Source organism: Pseudorca crassidens, chromosome 6 (genome assembly GCF_039906515.1).
Source record: "Pseudorca crassidens isolate mPseCra1 chromosome 6, mPseCra1.hap1, whole genome shotgun sequence".
In the NCBI taxonomy this organism is placed as follows: Eukaryota; Metazoa; Chordata; class Mammalia; order Artiodactyla; family Delphinidae; genus Pseudorca; species Pseudorca crassidens.
Genome location: NC_090301.1, coordinates 90,403,823 through 90,422,582, shown reverse-complemented (window position 1 = coordinate 90,422,582; position 18,760 = coordinate 90,403,823). Strand labels below are relative to the sequence as shown.

Sequence of the window (18,760 nt, the reverse complement as noted above, 5' to 3'; positions counted from 1 at the left end):
CCCTGAGGCATGACCCAACAGATGGCCTCTGCTTACCTCTTTTTTATAAAATTACTTTTTTGGAGGAATGACTGACACACAAAAAGCTATACATATTTAATGTATACAAGTTGATGAGTTTGGAGATAAGTATACACCCGTGAAAAACCATCAAGCCACAATCTACACCATAAACGTATCTATCACCTCCTAGGGAAGGCGCACGTATGGCCATGTCCTGAGCATGTCTTTACAACTGCTGGACAGCTCCTTCCACTGAAAAGACCCACTTTATCTTGAAATTCACTGATGAATGATATTTGTCAAAAGCACTACAGAAAAAGAAGGGCACAAATACAAAATCACATTTTAAGGTCAAAATGCCTTTTCCAGATGTTAATATTCACTTTCTAATCTATTTAAATGATAGAAGAAATTAGAGCACAGAGTAAATAAACTTACATATTGAATTTTTGTTGGTTGTATTATTTTTAATTCTATTATTTGGTAGCTTTTAAGGCTTTAAGTCTATTTCTTTCTTTTTTTTTTTTACCATGAAGATTTTTTTAAAATTTTTGATTTTTTTACTACTTTGTTTCAGTTTAAATAACATCATTGACTTCTTTTTATGAAGGGTGATGACTGTGCCTATCTCCCTTTCTCCAATTCTTGGTTTTGGTTGGTTGTATTATTATTCATAAGTCTACTTCTTAATTTATTAACATTAGACAGCTTAAGTTCTTACTATGAAAAACAAGGAAACTGATATGCTCACCTAGCTTCACCTCTTGTATTCCCTTTACCTCCAATTTTTATTATACTATTTCAGTTCATTAATGTTTATTATAGTTACATTCCATTCTCTTTTTTTCTTTTTTTTTTTTGCGGTATGCAGGCGTCTCACTGGCCTCTCCCGTTGCGGAGCACAGGTTCCGGATGCGCAGGTCTAGCAGCCATGGCTCACGGGCCTATCCGCTCCGCGGCATGTGGGATCTTCCCGGACCGGTGCACGAACCTGTGTCCCCTGCATCAGCAGGCGGACTCTCAACCACTGCGCCACCAGGGAAGCCCATTCCATTCTTAAACTATGTTTAAATCATTCCTGCTTTGAGTACAAATCCATTTTAAACACAGCAAATTAATAAACAGCACTTATAAAACTGAATGGTTTAAATGAAATTCCCAGTAGGGCCACAGTGTGACTGGACCACACTGAAGGAAACAGAACCCACATCTCCCCTGGGTCAGAGGTTAATGGCTCTAGCCTCCTTCACTTCTTCTGAGTCATACTCAGACACCACGCTACCTCACATCATCCCCTTGTGCTATATTCTTTCTTGCTTTGCTGATGTACTTCTTTGAGGATTTTTCCATATGGAGTGAGTGGTAACTCCCCCGAGACGCCTGCATGCTCCAGATGTCATTGTTTATTTTCTCTTCCTTCTCTTCCTCCTACTTTTCCCCTTCATGTTTGATTGATAATTTGGCTGTTGGTTCAATATTCTTTCAGAATATTCAGAAATTTGAAGGCATTGTTCCATTGCTTCTAACATCCAGTGTGGTTGATGAGGCGTATGTTTGTTTTGTTAGTAATCTCTGAAAGCTCTTAGGGTTTTCTGTTTTTTCCTTTGAGTTCAGGAATTTCACCAGGATTTTATTTTTTTTATCAGCCCATTCAACCCTGTTGACTATGTTCCTTCCCCTCATAGCCTCCTGTTATCTGTTTCTGGGGCTCCTCGCTGGATTTATCCTCTACGTCTTGTCACTGTTCTCTCGTATTTTCCATGTTGGTCTTTCGGCTCTGTCATGGCAGGTTCCCTTGATTTCACCTTACAGTTCACCAGCATGATCTCTGTTCCTTTTTTCCTAACCTTCTCCCTGACGTATTAATTTTGTTACATATTTCACTTCCAAGAACTCCTTCTTATTACCCAGTCGATCTTTCTTCATAGCAGTCTGTGAAAAGTGCTTGTTTTTAGGATGCAATATCCTCTTGACTCTCTGAGAATCCTAATTAGGAATTTTTAAAATTGAACTCTGTCCCCTGTATTATTTGTTTCTTCCAGGGTAGGTTCTGTTAGTTTCTCTTTGTCCTTCTCCTTCTTATTATTTTTTGCTAAAGATTTCACTTAAATGTCTGGTGATCTTGTGGTCTATGTCTGTTTACGAGTGGAGATCTGGTTGATTAACACAAAGAGCTGGAATGGGTCTTCACTGTGGGTGCTTGGGTCTCTTTCTCTGAGCTCTTCCTGTGGTGGGAGTTCTGATCACAGGTTCTCTAACAGGAACATATAGTGTTGATTCCCTAGGATGCGTGGAACTGTTCATCAAAGTGTCCCACCCTTCTCAAGCCAAGGCATTATGACCCAAGCCATCTAGGCTCTCTCAACCAGAACGTGGCATCTTAAATGAAGTGAAAGAAAAACTTGAGAGAAAAAGATGGACATTTATTCATCATCTTGGCCAATTGATACTTTCCCGATACCTAGACCCTTGATTTTGCTCTAGGCATGCCCGATTCTCCAACCTTTCCTGTGTGCTACCCTGTATTCAGGAATTTCTTCTCTAAGTTTGTCAAAGTCAGTTTCTATTGCTTACACACAAAAAACCTAAGCTGTTGCAGGTGGAAAGGAAAACTGACCTTTGTTAAGCTAATGCTAGGTACTAGGCATTTCACTTTTTTGGTATATAATCATAACCCTAAGAAATAGCTATAATTACCATTATTTCAGGGAAAAAAACCCCACTGAAATTGAGTAGATGTGTCCTCTTGTTCAAGGTGCCAGAAAAAGCATTGGAATCCAAGTCAGTCTGACACTAAAACCTATGCTTTCCCTTTACTCTGAAGTATTCATGGAGTATAAGGATACAGACCTGGCTGCAGTTAAGAGTATGTGATGAATATTGGATGGGAGATTTAAGGCTGGAAAACCAGAAAGAGAAATTTAGACTCAATGTATTAAGGAAAAGGGAATCACAGTCTCATCCTTAATAGTGGAGTGGCATAGTAAATCAAAGGAGAATTTAAGAAAGATGATCTGTGACATGTGGAATGCATTCAGAGGGCTCATGCTGGAATAAAATAGACCAGCTAGGAGGCTGCTGTAGTGATGAAATGGAAGCAGGTGGAGAGAAAGAGACAGTTTACAGATGGATTTGGAAGGAAATTTCACAGGATTTTGTGACTGAATGGATACTGAAGGGGATGAAGAAAGATGAGCCAAAAATGACTGAAAGATTTTGAGTTGCAATGAGGAAAGATGAGTGAATGTGTTTACCTTGCCTCTCTCCCAAATTTCCAATGAAATGAACTAGGAATGCAAAAACAAGAATGAGTGCCTAGTGCTACAAAGAGGAAAGGATGCCAAGGGTCCACAAAATGTGAGAATCTCTGGAAGATGTAAAGAAGAGTGAATCAGAATGATGGAGAAGCCAATTGTGCTGAGCAGCCAGTAACCAAACAAAGGCAAAAGAGAACAGCACCTGAACAGGGGTTTACCCCCTCAACAGAATCCCCTCTCCACCACCAAAATCAGCACAGGAGGAGCTGGGAGTGCAAGCAGGCGCAGAGCAGCTACCAGGAGGATGCATGTCCTTCACTAAAGCAGAAAGAGGGCTGAGGTCCTGAATGCTCACCCCTTAACTCCAGGCTTCATTCAACCTAGGCCACTTAGTCAGTTAGCTATGGAATCTGCCCCAGAAAGCTTCCATTTAGCTTCTATATACGATTATTTATAGGTAATATGATTGTCTATATATAAAATTCAAGAGAATCAAATTAAAAATTATTAAAACTAATAATCCAGTCCAGAAATAGAACTGATACAATAAATATACTAAAATAAATAGCTTTCTTTAAATTCCAGCAAAAATCAATTTTAAAATGTCAGGCCTAGAAATGGTAGCCACAACCCCATAATATATAAAATATCCAGGAATAGTAAAATAAACAATTGTGCAAGAGCAATATAAAAAAAAAAACTATAGGGCTTCCCTGGTGGCGCAGTGGTTGAGAGTCCGCCTGCCAATGCAGGGGATATGGGTTCGTGCCTCGGTCCTGGAAGATCTCACATGCCGCTGCCGCTGCGGCTGGGCCTGTGAGCCATGGCCGCTGAGCCTGCATGTCTGGAGCCTGTGCTCTGCAACGGGAGAGGCCACAACAGTGAGAGGCCCACGTACTGCAAAAAAAAAAAAAAAAAAAAAAACTATAAAAGTTTAAAAGCTGTAGACAAAAAGAATTGAAAAATGGGAAGTTATTTAAAAAGGAAGGAATCACAAAATAAATTCAAAGGGTTATTAAATATAAGAATAAACTTCACCTTCTTAATAAGTAATATACAACAGATTTTAAAAACAATGAGGTGTTTTCCTCTAACAGATTGAAAAAGTAAACAAAAAAGCCACTATCCAGATAGGGATGTAGGATGCATATCCACTGTGAGTGGTACTGTATTTTTGTATGGTTATTAAGGGGAAAATTTATATTTATCAAAATTCATATTGTACATTCCCAGCCTTGGCCAAGTATTTTCAATTCTAGGAATTCATTTTGTTTATTTTTTATTATTTTTTTCTATTTTTTAAATGTTTATTTATTTATTTTCTTATTAGTCATCCACTTTATACACATCAGTGTATACATGTCAATCCCAATCGCCCAATTCATCCCACCACCACCCCCCTAGGAATTCATTTTATAAATATACTCACAAATGAACTGAAAAAATTCAAGACAACCAAAATTTTCATTAATAAGAGACTGATTAAATACCTTATGGCATATCAGTGCCATGAAATACTAAGAATTCTCAAAAATATAAGTTGTACATGGTATAAAAATGGCCACAGTATATTATTGCATTAAAAATACATGTTACGTGATGTTATGTTGTGTTGATATAATTATGATGAAAGCATACATATCCGTAATTTCTGGAAAGAGACACATTAAACTACTAATAGCGATTATCTCTTAGTATAAGATAGCACAAAGCAGGCAGAGGTACGAATAGCTGCTTTAAAAATTTCTGCATGTTAAAAAAAAATTTAAACAGACACCTTAGGTTGGGTTCCCCAGAAACAGACAGCAAGACAAGTGTTTGAGTGCAAGTGATTTATCGTGAAGCGTGTCCAGGGGAGTCTGGTGGGGAAGTGGGGCAGCGGGTCAGTGAACAAGAGGAAGCCATGGACGTGTGCGATCCCAAGCAAAGTCCCCTTGAGCGGAGCTTTGACCTGCTCTCACAGGGACACTCCAATATATTCCTTAAACCTCTGAGCAAGGGAGCTGGGCCTTTCACACTCTGGCACCTGTCAGTCATTTGTCAAGAGCTGTCCCAGAAGGAAGGGAACTGCAGTCTGGCTCTGAGTGCTCTCTGGCGAGGGGGCATCCAACACCCCCAGGGAAATCCTCTGAAGGAGAGTTATAGGTGCCCAGTGTTAGAACAGAAACCAAAAAAGGAGAGGGCGCACAGAAATGGTAAGAAGAGATCCAAAGGGATCTGGGTGGAAAGCCAATAACATTCACTATGCTATACCACCTCTGTAATCAAATACATATTTTCATAAAAAGTAAGAAAGGGAGAGAGGGCAAGAGCCAGAATGCTACTGGTAGAGTAAAATCTTCTACGGAAGCTCACAAGTCCTGCGAGTCTAGTAGGTGTCAGCACCTACTAGATGCCTCCCCCCACCCCACTGGCTCCTTCTCATATTCCCACCTGTCCATTAAAAAAAACAAGATTAAGTAGCCCTTCATAGCAGTTGAAGCCCTTCTCTCTCTTCTTGTTCACCTTTTCCATCTGAAGCGGGACAGGTTGAGATCTTGAGGAATTAGAGGAACTCTCCAACCCTCTGCTGATCCTAACTGGAACCACATCACTAGGCCGTCCACGTAGCCCTAAAGCTGTAAAAGCTGGAGCACCTGGAAACTAAACTCTGAGGCTAAATTCTAAATGGGACTCCCGAATAACAGCCAGGCTCTAAAAATCTGTTTACTCTGTTAAACTTGTTGACTTCATGGCAAATTTGTTTAAAACCTTCCTAGAATGAGTCGAGGTTTCTGCCTCGGCATGGCTGCTGAGCAGAACAGAACATTTCCTGGAAACGTCCCTCAAGCCCTTCACTCTGGGGGTCTATGATGGATCTCACAGCCTTCTGCTACAAACAGATGCTACCGTGACCTTGGGGATGGACTGGGCGGACAATTCAAGTTGCGCCTTTTGTGTGGTCTGTATACAGTCTGTCTTGGAAACCTTCCACGCCTTTGTGTCTTCATTTTTAAAAATGGATGCAATAACTATTGTACTGTTTACCTTCCAGAGCTGATGTGAAGATGAACCCTGAGATCACACACATGAAATTATCTTATAAACCATGTGATGCTTTATACTAAGTCGCTTGTCCCAACACAAAGATACCAGACATTAAAAAGGGGGACAAGGTAGTGACTTCAAGATCTGAATCCATGAATGTTGGAAGGTTACTTGTTCAGGAAAGCTGTGTGTGGCTGTGGACATGTTGAGTGTGAGTTGGCAGTAAAACATCCAAGGCAAAGAAAGTGAGCTATGGAGAGATGGCCTTGGAGGCTGAGCAGTAGGGTAGGAATTGAGGTACAAATTTGGGAGTCATCAACATGGAAGCAGCAGGTGAATTCATGACTGTGGAAAACACACTTTTGAAAACTTCACCTCCCTTTTCATTTCTGCAGCCACATTTCTTATGTTTTGGGTCTTCTGTTTGGGTTATCCAAATGCAAAAACTGTATTAATAAAAATGATTGTTATCATTGCTACAAAGTGTTAAATGGTTCTTTTGAGTCCCTATTCTCTTATGTATACATTATCCATTCAAAATATCATGCAGATCATGGACTTTTAACAGCCATATAAATTACATATGTGGTCTCTCCCTTCAAGTAATCTCAACTATTTCCTAAGTTACAGTTTTGAGTGAATAAATATACAAGCCATATAACTTAAGGTAAAACTGATGAGATTTTAAAACTGTCAATATATATGTCAATGCTTGAAAATCACCATTTTGCATAATCTTGAATAAAGAGATTTACTTAAGTGTTTTTATGACCTGAGAATCCTTTTACTTGGCCCAAACCAGCACTATCACAAAGTCAAGTTTCGTTTTTAAAGACATTCATGTTGTTTAGAATATAGTTGGACTGAACCCCAGGACTAGTCAGTCTGTTTCAGTTGACTTGTCGCCTGATGTTAAAAGCATTAACAATTTCTTCCATCTTTGATAGGTCTCACATGCCAGTTCTTTCTTGGTTTTCTTTTTAAAATTTCATACCATTAACATCAGAACTCCCAAGACCTTTGGAGTTAGTTAATAGTATTCCTGACTTAAATAGGTTGGATTCTACTGAGGTGTACAAAAAGTCGCATGCTAGTTTTCTGGTTGAAGTACAGTATTAAGCTGTAATGCTGCTTATCTTAATAATTAGAATTTAACTGAGAGCCAATTTACTTTTTATTTAAATTAAAGAAATGAGTAGATGTTAGTGGTTTACAATTTAAAAATGGTATATAGGGGGAAAAGCCCTTATTGTACCATTTTAATTTAAATTTTATTGATTTTGCTGATTACAAGTGTTAAATCAGTATTTGTCAATTCCCTTTGCCTAGTTTCACTAAATTGTCCTTTTCCATAAGAAGATATAACATTAAGCAGTCTTGTAGTATTTTAAATCTATTTCTAAATATATGTACCATTTGTGATATGGTTAAAAGCACAAACTCCATGTAAAACTTATATTTAAAGCAATTATGTTTGTAGGTAAGACATACTTTAAATTGTACAGTAAAGATGTACATAATTCATAAAAGAAAAATACAGTAACACTGTTACTGTACATTAAAAAAAGGAAAGAGATGTTAGAAATCATTTTTCATTCTCTTTATCACTGATGACGTCATTGTACAGATGAGGGATTTGAGGTTATTAAATGACCAGCCCAAGACACACAGACACGCGCGTGCGCACAGACACACACACACACACACACACACACACACACTCATATTCTCATAGCAGTTCCATTTTTTTTACTGTTATGTCCTCAATGTCAGCTACAGTCTCAGTGTAAAGTCAGGGACAAAATAGTAAATATTTGTTGAATATGCAATTTATTTAGAGATAGAACTCGTCTTTCGACTCCAAATACATTGTTCTTTCCAGTACACAAATGGAAACTTTCAACATGTCCTTCTTGTAGATTTTTTGGGAGAACAGAATGTGATAAACTGTGTGAAAGAAACTTGAAAACAGGTAGGTATATGCAAATCTAAGAGAGCATTATTATCATTGTAGTTTAAATTTGTAAAACTTCCCAGTTTTCTTACTATGGGTCCATAAATCTAAGAAAAGCAAAATTTACAAGAATGACAATTTTAAAGACAACTATTTTAACTTCTTGAATGATCTGGCTAGGAAAAATATTTCTTATAGCTTTTGGGTTTAGATAATGAAATATTCATTTTTAATGGTAGTTCTATAAAGAAACAGAATTCCTTATTATATACTGATCTTACAGCATAATGAACCAAACACTTATTTGAAGGTTTTCATCTAGATCTTCATAAACTAAAACCAACATAAATTGGAAGTTTTCAATCAATCTTAGAATTCTTTCTATAATATGAAAATCTATATTGTAAATTGCTTTAGATACTTTTTTTATTGAGCAAGATTTTGAAATAAAGAACAGAGTTGTCATCGATACCGTTGGTCATATCACAAGTAATAAAAAATTCAAACAGATTGTTAGCAAATAAAGACTCTTACAATTTTTAGTGAATAAAGACCAACTAAGGCATCTGAATTTGGCACAATTAAAATTGTTTGTGATGAAACAGTGTTACAATATCTTACAGTGGTTCAATAAATAGGTTAACTTGGAAGAGACTATTGAAAATGATTTAAACATGCTACATTTTAAATTATAACCACTGTGCAAGAATGATATAGAAATTAGTTTCTTAAATCATCATTCCACATACTATAAGGATATCTAGAGAGTAAACTCACATGGATGAGTGCTCAAAATCACTTGGACCAATTTTTTAAAGCAGCTTTAAAATAATTGACTCCCAAATCAAGATATTAAATGCCAACTTCTAACCGGCTATAATGCTTATGGCTAAGATAGAAATGAGATTCTTCACAGAAATGCTGACACAGCCCTAACTGTAGGCATTTGAGCGTGTGGCTATAATTCTTTTTTCAAATCTTACCCAGCAAAGCTTCAGGTAAAAGAGACCGCAGAATATGTAAACGGTAGGAGACAGTCCTGGTGCTTTTACAAAATCACAAACCTGTGACACACTTATATTCATCTCTGATTGCTACTACTAAATAACGAGATCATTCACAATGTATTGATTAGCTCTTTAATAGATAAAAGGTGGGCAGTGTGTTGTAAAAATCAACATTTTTTAATTCATTCGATTTGCAAGAGCTACACATTTTAAGCTGAGAATGGAAAACCTCTAATAAAAGTTTTGCAAAAAAGCCTTCTGCCTTATTTAGCATTTTGACCACTAATCAGAAACAATAAAAAATTAAGAAAAAAACTATAAAAAAAAAGAAAGAAAAAAAACTATGGAACAAAAAGTAACAAGGCTTTTCTTTTCCATTCGGAAATCTATTGAGCTATAAAATAGGTTCCCAAGGGGAGTCAGTTTCCTATGTGGAAGGCATTTAAAACTGAACTACACAACCTAATCCTAAAATAGGCCAAGGGAACACAATTTATACTGGGAGGTGAGTGGCTGGAATAGAGGACTTAATTGTCTAATCCTAGTTCTCATTTTTAAAAATGTCTAAGATAATGATGCTTTTAATGAGGAGTCAATTTCAAAGCCCAGCCAACTCTAAGTCATAACCATGATATGGTGGTATTTTCTTCTCCTCTGCATTGTCATCTAGGCAACAGACGACTATTGATCCTACACTGGAAAATACTGTTTTGATGTTAATTGATCAAAACTGTATGAGGGAAATTGTGATTTCTGAATGGAAGACAGTCATGAGTTATCACTTCTTGAAAATACAGAACTGGGAATAAATATATGTTATGACTATGACACTAAATAAATATTAAAATCAATCATTTGTTAAGATAAAAATATCCTCAATAAGTTCCTGTGGGATGATACTGTATAATGAGGATGAACTTAAAATTGTTAACACTTTGCATCACAAGTATTCTGATTTTATAGGATTCTAAAAATTTGCTAACTTGCATCGCTTTTTTAATTTATATTTTACTTGATAAACTCATCATTATATCACAGAAAAACAAGTTGAAATGTATAACAAACTAATTTTTAAAATCACCACTAAATTTTATCTTAAACTCAAGCTTATCATCCATTTAAATTCAAATTTAATCTTTTTACAATCTGCATTTTACTTAGAGGCAAAAATCACACTTATTATGAGTTACAAATAATCATGCAAATCTGTGAGAAGCTGTCAACTGGCGAAGTCTTTACCTTGTATCATGTCACAAAATAACACTCATTATAATATTAACTTCAAATGCTAATTTTCTCTTCATTAGATGGCAGACAAGAGATAATTTGCTATTAATATTTTTATAAAGATATGTTGCTGAATAAGAATTTCAAAGAAAATAATACATTCAGGATTGATACTTAATTCTGCAAATGCCTAGTAATCTTATTAATTAGGCATAGCAACCTGTCTGTTAAAACACTAGACACAGGCCAGGAAAATTGGGTAAGGACAAATCACAGACACACATACTTCATAGTTTACCTGCAATATTTATCAATTCAGCTTACTGTTTTCTTAAAAATTATAAATATCCCCCAAACAAGTAAAAATCTAGTTATTGTAACAGTATTATATGATAGGGACTTATTTGGGCCCAACTCCCTCTGACTGCTTTCATATGAATCAGGCAATTTTCTTAAAATTAAAATGTCAATATCCCCCAATGAATCCACTACTCATTTAAAAATATTTAGCATTTTAGGATGGCAGTGGGAATGGAAAAGTAAAATCCAGTTCCAGCGATAACCCAACCTCGTCTCCACTCCCTCCCCCCAAGGGCAGATGTACTATGTACACACGGTTCCTAGAAAATGAAAAAATTAGTTTTCAATCATTTTATCCACTTGCTATTGGGATTTAGCAAAGAAGTTCAATATTAGCTGAAAAGGTAGACTAAAACTATAAGCCATCCAAAGGGCCAAATTATAACTTTTTTTTTTTTTTTTGGATACCTGCTGGGTTGGGGCGAATGGTGGGATTGGGGGGTGTTTTCATTTAGATCTACCCTGCTCAGCCACTCTGTTTTCCTTTCACATCCTAACCCCTTTGTGTTATAAGGCTGGAAACAGCTCTAAGATTGTGGAGAATGTAAACAGCTTTTTATTGTCCAAAAGGATGGCAGTGTAAGGAATGTATGCTTATCGCCCAGCTGCAGCTCCCCACCTCACTTACCATGATAAAGTGCTCCAGGAAAAAAACATTACAACCCAAGCACAATCCAAAAATGGATTAGAATTTGACATACACTTCCTTAAAAACTGATAAATCAAGCCACGCTGTAATATTAGAATCTAGCTCTTAAGGAGGGTATATAATCTTGTCAAGATGTACTTCTTATTCCCTATTGACTCTGGTGGTGTGAAAAAAAAAAAAAATCTAATATTCCCAATACAGTAAACTGATAGAAGAACTTTTCCCAACAGATCCCCCAATATAGCTCCTTATCTTTAAGAGTCTAATACAGTGGAACAGATACACAGTTCATGATCACTGAATGCAAAATTAAATGAATGAACTAAGAGATTCATGAAGATATTCTGAAGATCCTACCTAAGTACCTGAGTTCCCCAGGTTTTTACAGTTTTACTTACACACACCATACAAATGTTGCTTTGTTAAATCACCTTTTTTTGGAATCTAGATCAAACATTTCAAAAAGCAAGGGATACTGAAGAGTATTATGGCATATATGTGGCATGCTTAATGCCTTAGATGTAAAATTTATTTTAACATGCCATCTTGTATATAGGCAGTATGTGCTGGCTCATTTAAGGACATTTGGGAACATCACTGCATTTTCTTCTTGAAGCCACTGAAGAATTTCTTGATGCTGTGCAGGTGAAGCTAATCTCTGTGGAAAAGGAATGGACAGGCCCTTTCGTGCTCTCTCCCCTTCACTAAGACATTTTAGAACTCCTTCCATCCTCAAACTTACAGAGTAGCTTTGCGTCTACAATATCATATGTATCATAGAGAAACTTTAATAAGTTACTTGATCTTTCCCTCTAAAGGGAAATGAGAGAGAGAGAGAGAGAGAGAGAGAGAGAGAGAGAGAGAAGGAAGGGAGGGATGAAGGAAGGAAAAAAGGAAGGATCATCATCCTTGGGTTCCTTAACCCTGTTTTAACAGCCAGATTAAACTGGGTCAAGTCTTAAATATGAAGACCAAAGAAACCTTGGCTTCTGGAGAAAGCCCTCTTGATAGCACCGTATTAAGACAAGTGCCAAGAGAGCAAGAGAAATCCATCACAGAGGCGGACTGCGCCAAAGCAATCCCCTTCTATAATTGTACTTTAGAAGTTGTCTTCTTGAACGTCTTACTTGGGATCTCCCTTAAACAGAATTAACTAGCAATCCATACAGCATACAGGTATATTTCGGAAGGAGGAGAGGGTGGCGCCACGCGGGAAAAGCGAGGAGAGAGGCACCACTGGAACGGTCGCCTAGAGCCTCCCTGGCGGACCGTGCAACCACCTTCTAATACCCTTCATATTCCTCGGTGCCCCTGAGCCGCCCAGACCAGACAGGAGAGGTCTTCGGGAACAAAATGCGTAGAGACGACGGGGAGGGGGCTCCTGTGTGTAGTTGGATTTGAAAGTTACATCCTGCGTCCCCGCCGGAACAAAACCCCATCCTAGTCCCCAGTGCCAGATAGAAAACGAAGAGAAATCCAATCTGCCTCCCAAATCGGTCTTTTGCCTAAGTTTTTCCCCAGCAAGGAGCCACCAACCGGCCCTGAGAGCGAGGATGGACGATGCCGTGCTTTATAAGTGTTTGCGGGCATCCGGGCAAAATACCACGTGAAAAATAACCACCAAGCCCCCCAAACTCTGGGCTAGAGGCAGGTCTTTCAGCCCATCCTCATCGCGCCCGTCTACCCTTATCCCCTCCTTGACCGCTCCTCAATAAACGTGTTCCTTCTCTCTCGCCTTCTTCCCTGCCACTTTCTGCCTTCTTTACCTCAGCCCTCCAGTCCCAATCCTCCATAAGCACCGCACTCGCCTCAGGGTCCCCACTCTGATCCCCGTTCCCTGATTCTTTCCCTTCAACCTCTAAGGCAACCCTAAACTCCCTCCACTCCCTGCGCCCCCGACCCCATGGCCCAAGCAGCTCCAGACTCTGCTTCCGAGTCGGCAGCCGGAGCGGTTTTCCCGCCGAAACGCGGCCCCGGCGCGTGGGGCGTGGGGCGCGCGGCGGGCCGGGCACTCACCAGCTGCAGCAAGCCGGGGACCACGACGAGGGGCAGCGGCCGCAGGCGCATGGTGCCGGCTGGCGCGGCGTCTCACGAGCTGCGCGCCCTCGCCTGCCTCTCGCGCATCTCCACTTCGCGGGGCAGGACTGAGGACGCCAGGGACTCCGCGCGGCGCTTCCCTCCCGGAATCCGAGCGCAGCGCGGCGCCACGCCGCGCGGGTCGGGTGGGCGGGCTGGGAAGGGGGTGGGGGAGGGCGGGCGGGAGATGCTTCTGGGGCCCCGCGCGCCCCTCCTTGGAGGGGGCCGGAAAAGGAGCGTGGGGGGGCAGCTCGAGCTCCGGCGTGCTGCGCGGGGTCCCAGCAGCGCCCGGGGCTCCCGCGTCCCGGGGTCAGGGTGAGCGCGGCGGGCGCCCGCGGGCGGGAGGCTGCGGCTCCGGCGCTTTGATGCGGGGTTCCCGCGCGAGGCTGCTCCCGGAAGAGCTGAGCGCGCCCGGGAGCCCTGCGAGGCTCCGGGGCCTTCTCCGCCCCCGCTCAGCAGAGGGCCGGTTGGGCCGGGTGCCCTGCCCACTGACCAGCTCTTGTTTTGCCGGGGAGGTGGCACCGGGGAGTGGGGGGGCGGGTGGTCTCCCTGAGTGGATGCAGGAAGGAGCGCGCCGGGAGAGCACCCAGGGAGTTCTAGGGGAAGGCGACGGCAGGGTCCTGAGGCGGGGCGGGGGGCGGAGGTGGTGGTGGTGTTGAGGGGTGCTGGAGCCCGGGACGCCCCGGGAGAGCGCCCTGCTCCGCAGCAGCCCTGGCTCTCAGAGCCCGGCGCAGGGGTTCCAAAGTGAGGCTGGTGCGGCTGGAAGAATGTCTGGAAGTGGAAAGTAGTGGGCACCTAGAGGGTCATTGAGGAGGGGTAGCGGCAGGGCTCTGAGAAACCGAGCTAGGTGTAGAGGTCCAGGCTTACTCGGGTTTGAGGATGCTGTCGGCTGCTCGGTGTCCAGGAGGAGGATAGAGCTGCGCCCGGGCGCCTGGGGAGAAGAATAAGGAGAGGAGACCCTGCCGCAGCCTCCCTCCCAGTTGGGAAATCTTGGAGAGGGTTTCTGAGGCCGCGGCTGGGCGAGGCCAGAAACCTGCTGCCCGCGTTCGCTCAACCCCATGTTAACAACTCTCCATTGGAGAGATCCTTAACCTTTAACTATCTCTGTGCTGGACCCTCTAGTGGAAAAGTCAAGGGACAGTGGGGCTCAGGTACTCCCACGTTTACGGCGGGTGAGAATTTAGACATCATCCATCAGCCTCTTTATTGAACAGATGGGAAATCTAAGGTCCAGAGAGGTAAAATCAGTTCTCCAGGGATGAGCCTCTAGGCAGCTACTTCAAAAGAACACTCAAGGCAAGGCTAGTTCCTACATCCTCTTGCAAATGAAAAACACGTTGAGGCAAGAGAGTGGAATTGAGATAGATTTTTATTTAAAAAAAAAAAAACAACAACAAAAAGTGAAATTTGGGTTGGAATTTTAGGGGAAAAACGTTTCCATCTCCTGCTCTTACTGCTCTTCTACCCCCAAATAAAATGCAACGGGAGTTGGTAAGTCTTTGAATGGTGCAGGACCAAGGGCAGGAGGACTGACCTGGGTAGGGCAAGGTCCCACCCTTCCTTTCACCGGGTGTGTCAATTTTGTGCAGATGGGGAGGGAGGTCATTCCAGAGTGTTCTGGGGTCCCAATGTGACTTTGAAAGTTGTCCCTGAGGCTGCAGGTGGGGTACCTCTCTAATACAACTCCATTTCCTGTATGGAGGAAGAGAGGCAAGCGAGGGTTGTATATCCTTCCTAACGCCTCACCTAGCCTGACTGGGGGATTCTGGGGCCCGTGGCAAAGGCTGCAGCAGCGAGAACCCACTTTGTCCTCAGACTCTTCCTTTTCCTTGCAACAGACTCAAAAACAAACAAAATCATTATTTGCATATCTAAATATTTAACTCACCTCCTTATAGCTACCCTTCACCTCCACAAAAATTCTCTTTACCTAGGCTTAGAGCTCACTTCTAGAAAGTTATTCTATCCTAGAAGCATAAATAAGATAATTTCAAAAATTGGGAGCGGTCTCTGTAGGTTGATCTTCTTGTCCAACTTTGTCTCTGCATTTTATTTACAGACAATCTTTGGGAAGTGATTAATAGGGAACGAGTTTGGCAGACATTAGAAGGACCCCTTTTTGGAGAGGGGCTGCTAGAAGAGGAAGAAGGCAAACGGCATTGCAAGAGGCAGTACCTCATATAGACTCAGTGTTTCTGCCGGAGCCCCAGCTGACTCGTCTCTAAAACCAGAAGGTGAGGTCCCTTCTTGATTTAGTAGTTTCCGATTCTGTTATCATTAGCTCTTTAAATGAGGAGCGCCTGACTTAACACACTATTGAAATGAATAAGTGATTTAATGACTGGAATATTTCACTCTTTTCTTTAAATTTGTTCCTATTTCTTAGACCATTTCTACCCTTTTGGGAAATTTATGCATAAAATTTTAGAACCTAAACTTGGACATGTGTCCTAATAATACTAAGTATTCTCACAATGGAACTTGCTGCAGGGTGTTGGATTCCAAGCTAAGAGCTAACGGACACAAGAGAACGTGTGTCCTGTTGATCAGGCTGTGGCAGAGAGAAGCACCAAGGACCCCCTTGACTAACATCTGGTATTACTGTGTTTATTTATAAGGTGACTACTGCTAATTTAGTGTATTCCCCAAATTTTGCTGTAAGTACTATGGGAAAGTGGAAGGAAGGAAGAAAGGAAGGAGGGAGGGAGGGAGAAAAGGGGGAAAGATAGAAGCATTAGATACATGGACTGTCATTCCGAACATGCAGTCTAACCAGGAAACATGCAACAAACAAAAGGCAGACAATACAGGGGAGTTCAAGTTTAAGTGCTGCCTAGTACAGTTGGAGGAAGGACAGATCATTGTAGACCAGCATGACTGCTCCATGGCAGAGATAAAATGTGAGCTGGCTCAGTTTCTGAGAATAGCCAAGGTTAGTCTATGTGGGAGAAAATGGGGAAAGCTATTCCATGTGGGAGGAACAGCACAAGCAAATGCCCAGTGGAGGGACTTCGTGTGACTTAACTGAGGGATGGACAGTAAAGTGGGTCAGACTGGCTTTGAGAAAAAGGGAGAGAAAAAGTAGGTTAAAAGCTAGACTGTAGGGATCTGGAAATGCCAGGCTAAATATCAATAGTTTAACTTGGTCTGCAGGAAATAAGACCAAAGTTTGGTCTTCAAACTTTTTGGAGTAGAAAAGTCAGACATCAAGTGGCATAAAGATATACGCAGTGGTAGCAGGCAGGATTGTCTTAAGGACGAAGCTCCATGAGGAGATGGTCATGGTTGCTGGAAAGAAGAGAATGGAGAGATGTGGGTGCAAGAGCTCCTACAGAGGAACAAGGAACTGAATTTGGGGTTGGAATATTGTAAAACTTTCCTGGCATATTAGAGGAATTTTTTTTAACATAATCCCTTTTCCTCTTAGAGGCAATTTAACAACTGGAGAATCAGATCATTGCCTTTTCATTTTGAAAGGGTGGTTTTCCCAGTGTGAGGGGAGTGAAAATGGTCTTTCCATACAGACAAAGTAGCAGAAAGTAGAACTTACCAAATTTTACTGCCATAAGATTCCATTGTAGTCTTTTAAAAAGGTAACTCATAGGGATATTGTCGATGCTTTGAGAGCCAGTCTGTCAACTTGTGGCTCACCGGGACCATTAGCTTTTTCCTTGTGCTTCTCCTCTGCACTTACTTTCTCACCCTTTACTGTTCATTAGCATCGTTACCAGAACGTGGATGAGAACATCATCTGCAGTATAACATTTCAGAGCTGCGGTGGATATCAGACATGAACCAGATTTCTCACTTTACCTTTAAGGAAATGGAAGCTCAACATGTTATGTGACTTGCATCAGGTCATCTGGAGAGAGGCATGGGCGAATCTGAAGCTTGATTCAAGACCTTCAGTTTCTCGGTGCAGTGTCTTTCCAATTCATCACTCTGCCTCAGGTATTTTTCAGCTGGCCAGCAGTTGTAAAAGTTGTGATGTAGTGAATGAATGAACCTTTAGCGAGTAAGAGTTACAGGAATGATCTACGGATGTTAAAAGCCCCTGAGTCGATCTTATTATCAGGAAAAGAGGGTTGACTGTACTGAGCCTGAAGCACTGATCAGGTAATAATTTTAGAAGGGTGAGAGATACGGAGAATTACATGGCCCAGGGCTCAGAGGAGGAATGGGGACTCAAGAACATGGCAGTGCTTACCCCAAGGATAGAGGGAATTCTCAGGGACCCTTCGGACCTCTTAGACCTCTATGATAAGAAGCTGGTGGGCTTTTTGGCAGCAATTCTTAATGAAAATCCTTTTGAGTTGCCATTCTTGTTGAGTAATTGACTATTCTTGAGTCGCTGTTTTATTAAAATGATGCTGCATTACATTGACTCTCAACCCTGATGGCACTGGGGACTTTAACCTCTTTAAAAGTGGACTCAAACATTGGTATTTTTCACCCGGAGATTTCACTATACAGCCATGGTTGAGAGCTACTACTCTACCAGAAACATTTCTTTCCCCCTCCCTCCCCCCTCCCTCCCCCCTTCCCTCCCTCCCTCCTTCCCTCCCTCCCTCCTTCCCTCCCTCCCTTCCCCTACAGAATCATAGGCCCCACATTTGGAATGCACTCAGGCCTTTAACAGAACATCATCAGAACCTATTTACATCCTTCGTTTTTACAGAACTTTTCAGGAGAGAACTGGACATTTTCTTTGTAGCCATTTCGACATGATTAGGGGATTTATGAAGTTTTATCACACAAACGTATCAGTTGTTCCAAGTTCAAACACAAATCAAAGAATTCTTCTACAGTGAAATTGTTTTTTTTGCCACAACTCTCTCTCTTCACCATCTCTTCCCTTGGATGTCAGAAGATGCTGCCAGCAGTGTACTGGTGGCTGATGCCACTGTCAGAAGCCAAGGGGAGAGGCTGGAGGGAGAGGAAGAGAGGCAGCCTGGGGGTCCCAGTGGGTCTTGTGATAAGAAGGTGCCTGGGTGAAGAGAGCATCACTTAAGACCGACAAGGCAGGAGAGAGCATCTCTACCAAATCAGACTGACTTTTGCAAACTTGTCACTGTCTTTCCATGTGTGTTCCCATGCATTGTTCATATATGCATGATTATTTGACTGAATAATCAATCACCTTTTCTACTGGTGCATCGAATATGATGGATGTCATTACTAGGAAATCATTTAACCTCTT

General features: G+C 41.4%; 1 protein-coding gene across 1 annotated transcript in view; it reads right to left on the bottom strand.

The window, feature by feature from the left end:
* Positions 1-13,994, bottom strand: part of NXPH2 (neurexophilin 2) — a 108,620-nt gene extending 94,626 nt beyond the window's left edge. Inside the window, exon 1 of the mRNA XM_067742051.1 lies at positions 13,501-13,994. Within this exon, the coding sequence (XP_067598152.1) occupies positions 13,501-13,551 (51 nt within the window). The 5' untranslated portion in view covers positions 13,552-13,994. The remainder of the gene's footprint in view (positions 1-13,500) is intronic.
* Positions 13,995-18,760: the final 4,766 nt, after the last annotated feature.